The following is a 10000-nucleotide window of genomic DNA, read 5'->3' on the forward strand; positions in this document are numbered from 1 at the left end:
AAGGAAAGTCATTTGCTTATACGATTTTTGCAAAAATTTGAGGTCTTTGAGTTATTTTTTTTTTATATCTTGTTACCGGACTTTTCATAGAATATAAAGATGAAGAGATTGATACATTTAGATAATATTCCCTTCTAGCTACTTTAATCATAAAATGGGCAATGAAGAGTTAAGTAGGTACACAATCTAGCAAATAAAGGCCCACACAGTTCACTTGTTTCTTAAAATGAGGCAAATCTGTTAAAAAACATTATCATACATCATACTATTTATGAAAAAAAGGGAATCACATGGTAGCAAAGTAAATCTAACAGAAGATGAAAGATTCTTACATAAGAAATGAAGAGGTAGTTTTTACTTACTTTTAATCCTTTCAGATTTTTTTCCAATTTCAGTCTTTCTCTATCATTTAAATAATTAGGAAAGTTTGATCCCGCGGGATCAAGTGTTTCTCTTATGTAATCAATGACACTTTGTTCTTTGTAAAAAGCAGCATGAGTAACTATAAAAAAAGAAAGAAAGAACATTAAAAATACATATTAAAAATAAATAATAAAAATAATAATTACAATTATAGTTTCAATTGGTTAAATTACTCCAATCGTATATACCTTGTGTGTGTGTTTGTGTTTGTGTATGTGTATGTATATGTGTGTGTGTGTGTATATGTCTGTGTTTATGTGTGTGTATTTGTGTTTCTGTGTGTGTATTTGTGAGTCTCAGTCTGTATTTGTGTGTCTGTGTGTGTATTTGTGTGTATTTGTGTGTCTGTGTGTGTCTGTGTGTGTCTTTGTGTCTGTGTGTGTGTGTGTGTATTTGTGCGTGTGTGTGTGTGTGTGTGTGTGTGTGTGTGTGTGTGTGTGTGTGTGTGTGTGTGTGTGTGTGTGTGTTTGTGTTTGTGTTTGTGTTTGTGTTTGTGTTTGTGTTTGTGTGTTTGTGTGTGTGTGTGTGTGTGTGTGTGTGTGTGTGTGTGTGTGTGTGTGTATTTGTGTGTATTTGTGTGTATTTGTGTGTCTGTGTGTGTGTATTTGTGTGTCTGTGTGTGTGTATTTGTGTGTCTGTGTGTGTGTATTTGTGTGTCTGTGTGTGTATTTGTGTGTCTGTGTGTGTATTTGTGTTTCTGTGTGTGTATATTTGTGTTTCTGTGTGTGTATTTGTGTCTGTGTGTGTATTTGTGTGTCTGTGTGTGAGTATTTGTGTGTATTTGTGTGTCTGTGTGTGTATTTGTGTGTCTGTGTGTGTGTATTTGTGTGACAGTGTGTGTATTTGTGTGTCTGTGTGTGAATTTGTGTCTGTGTGTGAATTTGTGTGTATGTGTGTGGATTTGTGTGTGTGTGAACTATGTCTGTCTATGTCTGTGTGTGTTTCTGTGTGTGTGTGTGTGTGTGTGTGTGTGTGTGTGTGTGTGTGTGTGTGTGTGTGTGTGTGTGTGTGTGTGTGTGTGTGTGTCTCTGTGTCGGTATGTGTGCCTGTATGTGTGTATGTCTGTGTGTATGTCTGTGTGTATGTTTGTGTGTATGTCTGTGTGTGTATGTGTGTGTATGTGTGTGTATGTGTGTGTATTTATGTATGTGTGTATGTGTGTGTGTGTGTGTGTATGTGTGTGGATTTGTGTCTGTGTGTGAATTTGTGTGTATGTGTGTGGATTTGTGTGTGTGTGAACTATGTCTGTCTATGTCTGTGTGTGTCTCTGTGTGTGTGTGTGTGTGTGTGTGTGTGTGTGTGTGTGTGTGTGTGTGTGTGTGTGTGTGTGTGTGTGTGTGTGTGTGTGTGTGTGTGTGTCTCTGTGTCAGTATGTGTGCCTGTATGTGTGTATGTCTGTGTATGTCTGTGTGTATGTTTGTGTGTATGTCTGTGTGTGTCTGTGTGTGTCTGTGTGTGTATGTGTGTGTATGTGTGTGTATTTATGTATGTGTGTATGTGTGTGTATGTGTGTGTGCGTGTCTTTGTGTGTCTGTGTGTGTGTCTTTGTGTGTGTCTTTGTGTGTGTGTGTCTTTGTGTGTGTGTGTGTCTTTGTAAGTGTGTGTGTCTTTGTGTGTGTCTGTGTGTGTTTTTGTGTGTGTCTGTGTGTGTGCGTGTCTGTGTGTGTGTGTGCAGTCTGTGCGCGTGTCTGTGCGCGTGTCTGTGCGCGTGTCTGTGCGCGTGTCTGTGCGCGTGTCTGTGCGCGTGTCTGTGTGCGTTCGTGCTCATGCAAGCATACATATGCATATGTGTGTAACGTATTACCCAAGTACATGGCTTGCTAACAGCAAATCATAAAAATAATCATATCAACACTTTAATGATTCTTAAAAATGTGAAGAAAAATTATATCAATTATCATACCATCAATGTTCAGAAGAAGTGGAAAAGGTTTCCACCCAGGTCTTATTGAACCAAAGAAGCCTGGTTTAATCTCCTTTCCACCTCCAATGTCTTCTGAGGATCCCAGTTCACCATTTAGGGGGAAAAAACTATTTTGCCCAACACATGAAAAACTAGTACTTGGGCCATGTCTGAACATTATTCCCATCATCTGAAATAGACAAAACATGTCAATTTCCTAGGATGACTATTGCATTTGTACCTGTTTTTTTAGTTTTACAATTTAAAGTTCAAATTGGAATAATAAAGGGATTTTCTTTACATATGCAGTCAGGTTAAAACTTTGTATGCTAATTCCTCTCTGGTAAAAATGAAAGCAATATGTGCACATATACACATTTTACACTAAGTTTGGTTTATTTATTTCACAATTATCCAACTAAAATAGTAATTACTTTTTATTTGTAAAATTCTAAATTATCCTACTGGATTAATAATACAAAATTTATGTTCAAGTTATATCTTACTGCCTTTTTAATATATACTAACCAGAGCTAGTCTTGGAACTGTGGCCTTTTTCATACATTATTAAATCATATAAGGCTTGACTCCCAGGAAACATCAAGAAACACTATAACCATTTGTTCATGCTTTTGTATTTTTTTTTTTGTGGAGATGTGGTTGTGACCCTGAATAGGTTTTACTTACTTTTTATTTAGCATTTTTATGACCTTGACCTTTTTGGGACCATTTCATGATTCTGACTTTGTTAAAGCCGTTCTTGGAAGTTTCATCTTATGCCCATGTTTTGTAACAACCATTCCACCTTTTTTGCAACTGATGTTTTTGGAATCCAGATGTTTTCTGAAGCTTTTTTTTTTTTTTTTTTGTCCCCTTTTTTGCTACCTTAACTATAATATGACCTTCCCTGGATATGTGACCTTATTGTAACCTTAACCTTATTAACAATCCTTCTGCCTTTTTCTAATCTGCTTTTGTGTGGCCCTGACCTATATGTGACCTTGACCTTCTTTATGAACTTTTTCTTTTTGTTGCGCTGATGGTATTAGGTAATTTGCACCTTGGGCAATAACAGTAACAAAATGTTATATGTGTTACTTTTATATTTTCATATTATTCAATATCCCCTGCACCACCGGTAACAATAGGCAGGAACAGGTTCCAGGCATGGTTCATGAATGGTTACCCACCCCCCTCTCACAGGTGGAAATTAGGCAAGAGCCCCTCCCTCCACAAACGTTAAGCACCCATGGTGAGACGCACCATGGGTGCAAAAATATCCCACAGAGAGATTCTTTTGTTACCCTGACCCTCAGCTAAATTTTTCCATGACAAGATGTTCCCCCTACTCAAATCCAACAGTTTTGGACAAGAATTTTTGTAGACCAAGAAGAGCCTGGTGAGGATATTCAAAATAATAAAAGAAGAAATCCTTAAAAATAATACATGACAAGTTTCAGGAACAAAGCAGATAACCTACACAAGAAACTACAAAAAAAAAAAAAAAAAAATCCTACTCTGGTCTGGCAAGTTTAAGGCTTCTCACCTGGAATATTATGGAGGGCAATTCTACACATTCCGCCTGGCTGCATTTGTTGAGTGCTACCTGCAGGTTCTTGAGACTATGATCATTCACAATTTTCAGCTTCAAAATGTATCTACTCTTCTTGCCACTGTCACCAGAAATGTGGACCTGAAATGGTTTATAAAATGGCTTTACAAAACGGATTTTCCTCTCGGCAAAATGAAAGAATTGAAACACTTGAACTTTCACAAACATTTTAAAATTACAATGTCAATCACCTTAGTTGTTTAGTATATTTCTAAAAGCTAAAATACAATAGTAATAGTAACAATAATAATAATAATAATAATAATAATAATAATAATAATAATAATAATAATAATAATAATAATAATAATAATAATGATAATGATAATGATAATAATAATAATAATAATAATAATAATAATAATAATAATAATAATAACAATAACAATAACAATAACAATAACAGTAACAGTAACAGTAACAGTAACAGTAACAGTAACAATAACAACAATAATAATAATAATAATAATAATAATAATAATAATAATAATAATAATAATAATAATAATAATAATAATAATGATAATGATAATGATAATAATAATAATAATAATAATAATAATAATAATAATAATAATAATAATAACAATAACAATAACAATAACAATAACAGTAACAGTAACAGTAACAGTAACAGTAACAATAACAATAACAACAATAATAATAATAATAATAATAATAATAATAATAATAATAATAACAACAATAATAATAATAACATCATCAACAATAAGATAAAACATGAGAAAAATATTGATAAATGAGCACCATGGGTGGGATCAACTGAGTAAATGCACACGTCTAACAAAAACCATAGTAAATTCCCACAACACACGAGATGAAACTCAAAACTAGCAACATTTGATTGCTAATTTACCTGATGTGGACGACCATCACTAAACTCTTTAATTCTTCCAATGCTAACTGCAGACTTCATTCCATCGTATGCTAAATTGTATTCCTTGAAGAATTGTGGATATTTCAGCTTCAGCCCATCAAAAATCATGCTAGTGAAATGAGGGTAAAAAATTTAAGAATTACTGAATTTTCATCATAAGTTACTGATATCTATTTACAACATTCAAAGTTAGTCAAATAATGAAAATATAACTGATGAAATTGTGCTCATCATCATGCTTTATCTGCACATTTATCTACATCATTGCTTTAATTAGAAAGTGAACCTAAAATAATCAATACATTATCAATTTAATCAAGCTTATCAGTGTTCAGTAGTTATGATGTTCAAGGTCACATCCTATGCCTATATGAAAAGAAATATAATAAATTGTGTGATTGTTTAATTATTTAACAAACATTTCTATATTCACTTCAGCTGTATGTGTTCATGAAGAGTTGACTATTACACTTTATTCAATACTTTACTGAGGGGACGTGGGGGACATGGTATAACCTTCACTAAATAAAATAATTAGCTGTTTAGCATCAGTGCTATGAACTATTCTGTATTGTCCAAAGCAACCCCTTGGATTACAGTGACTTTGTACAAGGACTGAAATATATATATATATATATATATATATATATATATATATATATATATATATATATATATATAAATGTGCATCTAACAAATATTCAAAGATTCTGGATATTGCAGGATGACTACGTTAAAATATCTATGTAAATAAAAATGTTAGCCACTGACCTTTCATCAACCTTTAATTCTTTAGATATTATCTTGTAAAAAAAAAAAAAGATTATACACTATGGGATACATAGGCACAATAATATGATGAGAATAACCAAACTTTATTTACCCAAATAAATAAATGAATAAATATGTGTGTGTTTGTATATATATAAATATATATAGAAAAATATATATATATAAATAAGTATTAAATATATATATATATATATATATATATATATATATATATATTACGTATTTATATATATAAAAATATATATATATATATTACTTATTTATATATATATATCTATATATATTTTTCTATATATATTTCTATACATACAAACACACACATATTTATTTTTTCATTTATTTGGGTAAATAAAGTTCTGTTATTCTGATCATATTATTGTACGTACGTACACACACACACACACACACACACACACACACACACACACACACACACACACACACACACACACACACACACACACACACACATATATATTACAAATAATAATGTACAATATATATATATATACATATATATTTATATCTTTTATATATATATATATATATACACATTTTTTCTTCCTCTTCTTTTACTTTCAAAACAAGTTTATATTTGTAACTGATGTTACTAGCTGATAATATCTATGTTAATGGTAATCAAGTGTGACTTGTCATTATGCTTTAAGAATTATGGGTCTGTTCTGATATTATAAACAAATTTCTTTGAATATATAAACAGTGGATATTGGTATTACAGCAACTGACAAACAGCAAGGCAAAAATCGGGTAAACGACTGGAAAAACAGCACCTGCACTTAACAATTTAAAGTCTAGAAACCAAATTAGCATATACTCACAACTTCTTTTTCTTTGGAATATCCAATTCCCCACGATTCGGTTCTTCAATGACTACATCGTAATGGAACAAAGTTTTGTTCCATGATTTGACTGTTATGGGATAGTAATTGGCCTTTAACCTGATCTCTCTCCCAGCTGTACCAGCCAGTGTTTGCTTATCTTTGCTTCTGGTTGGTGGTTTGGGATCTGCAAGTCATACACAAGACAATTAGTGAACATTACTTCTAAAAATAATCCTTATCATCATCATCATCATCTCTCTACCATCCATGTGAGTAGCTGGTCAATATTCAGAAGTATCATATGAGCCTTATGTACTAACAGTACTTCAATTGGATGGCATTTTGAGAATGGAACAATGTTATCTTAAATATATAAATGTTGGTCTGTAGAAAAGTAATTACTTTGCCAAAAATGTTTACTGTGGAGCTATGCTTGAACTATCAACCACTATATCCCCTTCACGACGGGTCACGTCTATATACGTAAAAACAAACCGCTCGAAATGTGGCTTGGGCTGTACGCCGCAGCGGCCCACCAAAGCACTAAGAGGCGGTGATTTGGCTTGATGTACCAAACTCCCGCGCTCCAAGTCAGCGCGTTGCCATTGATCGCCAGAGCGTAGAGCTTTTTTTTAGTTTTCTTCACCCGTCACCAAGGGGATATATGAATGGTAAATATATGTAATGGCTGCATATAGTAAAGAAATTGAATACCTACTTTGCAACTCTAAATATGGTATGGTTATTCCCCTTAAGGATATTAAAACAAAATTTAGGGACTTATGCTACACTTTTAAACACCCGAAAAAAGTGTGAATGCAATATGGAAATAGAAGAGAACCAAAATTTGTATTAATTTGGACATAAAATAAATGTGTAACATAAAGATATGTCTTAGGGTACACATAGCACTGTATTGTGAGGTAAATAGGTAAGTGGAGATCTGGATACAAAATCATACTGCATTTTGCATCTAACAGTACCTCAAGATAAAAAGAGGATAGGAGGGAGAGAGAACTATATTTAGATCAAGCACTAAGTATTAATTATTAACCAATCACTGATTTAGCTCTGCTTATATAATACTTTTTCCATGCCCTTAAATGTAAATAAAAAATATAACCCAAAGAAAATTTTATCACTGAACATCTAAAGTTTATAATAAATTAATCAAATAATCAAGTTTAACCGCTGTAAAATTATAAGTGGCATAGTTGTCAAATTTTTGTTCTAGACCAAACGATAATTGCGCAAAAATTTACAACAGGACCAAACCCATCTGAGATGAAGTTCCAAATTCAAGCCAACAAGCCTACTATGAGGAATCAATGGTTTTGGGTGGAGGGATATGGATAACTTCACTCACAACAAAGCATTTTAAAAAGTAAAAGAAAATGGAAATATAAAAACCCATGCCAAGATTTGTATTTCATATGAACGGGAAAGTTAAAACAATTAAAAACCAATGCTAAGATTCAACTATGGAAGATTCGACCTGTCATTGCAAACATTTTACACCACATTTTACATTGAACATTTTACACCACAACATCTGTCCTTGTTGATGATAGCTGATATATTATAGGGTCCACAGTGCAACCCACAATATGTATGATTTCTGGAATGTTTTTAGTTACATTATGTAAATGACATAGTATACAACTAAGTTTTACACTTATGCCAGGAAAATCATGACCTTGTCTTAAATTACCTTTCTACCAGAATATTTTGTCTCAAGTTGGATATTATGGATGTATGATCTATATTTAACATTTTCCAGGTAGTTGCAGTATTGCAGCTAATATGTCAATTAAAATCACTAATTAGTAATAACCATGTTGTTGTTGTTGTTATAATCATTAATGTTGTCAGTTTTAGTGTTATTAACAATACTAATGGCAAGATAAATCAAAATAAAATATTTCCAAAAATCATGGAAAAGGGTTAATAGGTAAGATATAAGTTGGTACCTTGGAATTCAATAAAAACAACTCTTTTTCCTTGTTATTGAGAAGACATATGCATGACTGATCACAATAGTAGTAGTATCAATGGATTCCTCTTGTCCTTTAAAGCCCACATATATATATATATATATAATATATATATATATATATATATATATATATATATATATAATTTATACTGTATGCACCCCCAAATATCCACAGTCTTGGCTCCGATCACAGGGGTGGGCATGAGAGACATCAGAAAAATTGCAGTAAATTGCAGACTCAAACAGCATATACTCAACTGCATGGGGAAATGCCCCTACAACCTTCCCAATGGGGAGCTGCTACCCCTCAACCTCCACCCAGGACAACAAAGAATCTAACACATACACTTAGATACAGGACAGACTCAATATCTGGTGCTCCCAAGCACTGTGATTTCACTATGGTTATACATCATAAAACAATATATATATTATAGGGGGATGGGCTCCCTGAGACCATCTGGGGCCTCCCAGCCCTACACGAGACTACAAAGAATTCCCTACTTATGTACAGTTGGATGGAGCAATAACAAACCAAATAGGTATAGGGCCTCCAACCAGCAGCACCAACAGACGATGAGCAACTTTATCATAAAACAGCAAAGTATTTTTTCCCCAGTATTCTCCTTAAAAGGATATCCTGGCTATGAATTCTCTGGGCTTATTCGTTTTGCACATTTGTGGTTTTATTATCCGAGAGCAAAGTACTCTACCTACCTTACCCTACCCTAACTTATCACACTAATCACGACATTCAGAATTATAAGCAGGCAATCAAAGTTAACGCAAATCTTACTTTCCGGAAGGATTTCTGTAAGCCACGGCATCTTGTCTGTTGTCTCCCTTGTGCTTGTCAATGACTGTCATCTATGCCTGCATCCGTGCTCTAATGCCGCTGTGAGTCATCGTCCCGTCAGGTCCTCCTTCGCCGTACGTGTTCTGTACACGATCGCCTGCCTGGGAACGTCGTGGCTGCAGACGAGGGAATTGTTGTACGCAGTAAACTTTGTTAATGGGAAATAATGATTGTAGGGGTGGTAGCGATGATGGTATTAATAATGATGATGATCATTATACGATTTATTTTATTATCATTCTTAACCGTATCATATTAACGCGGGAACTGTATTTTTTTCATGTTAATGTGAATGGGGAATAATGACTGAAGGGGTGTTAACGATGATGGTATTAATGATGATGATGATCATTACACGATTTATTTTTTTATCATCATTCTTAACCGTATCGTATTAATACGGGAACTGTCACTGGGGAATAATGATTAGGGGGCGTTAGTGATGATGGTATTAAGAATGATGATGATCTTTATATGATTTATTTTATCATCATTATTAGCAATATCACATTAACGGTTGACATTACGTAGAGTACTGTGCCACTTGCTTGGATAACTTAGGGGTCATAAACTTATAGTAATACCAACGTTAATGACAGCGATTATACATTGCTATAACAACATTAAAATTATCAATACGATTATCAACAACAAAAAGTAATTACAGCCATTCATAGT

The 10000-nt window shown here is 33.3% G+C and overlaps 1 protein-coding gene across 1 annotated transcript in view; it reads right to left on the bottom strand.

Annotated features, from left to right (window-relative positions):
* The window catches only part of LOC125037857 (protein argonaute-3-like), a 32336-nt gene extending 22916 nt beyond the window's left edge, over positions 1 to 9420 (bottom strand). The window contains exons 1-6 of the mRNA XM_047631099.1: positions 9263 to 9420; positions 6468 to 6654; positions 4816 to 4945; positions 3873 to 4019; positions 2327 to 2516; positions 363 to 502 (exon numbers count right to left, since the gene is read on the bottom strand). Coding sequence (XP_047487055.1) covers positions 363 to 502; positions 2327 to 2516; positions 3873 to 4019; positions 4816 to 4945; positions 6468 to 6654; positions 9263 to 9293 — 825 coding nt within the window. The 5' untranslated portion in view covers positions 9294 to 9420. The remainder of the gene's footprint in view (positions 1 to 362; positions 503 to 2326; positions 2517 to 3872; positions 4020 to 4815; positions 4946 to 6467; positions 6655 to 9262) is intronic.
* Positions 9421 to 10000: the final 580 nt, after the last annotated feature.

The sequence above is a fragment of the Penaeus chinensis genome, chromosome 24 (assembly GCF_019202785.1).
Source record: "Penaeus chinensis breed Huanghai No. 1 chromosome 24, ASM1920278v2, whole genome shotgun sequence".
In the NCBI taxonomy this organism is placed as follows: domain Eukaryota; kingdom Metazoa; phylum Arthropoda; class Malacostraca; order Decapoda; family Penaeidae; genus Penaeus; species Penaeus chinensis.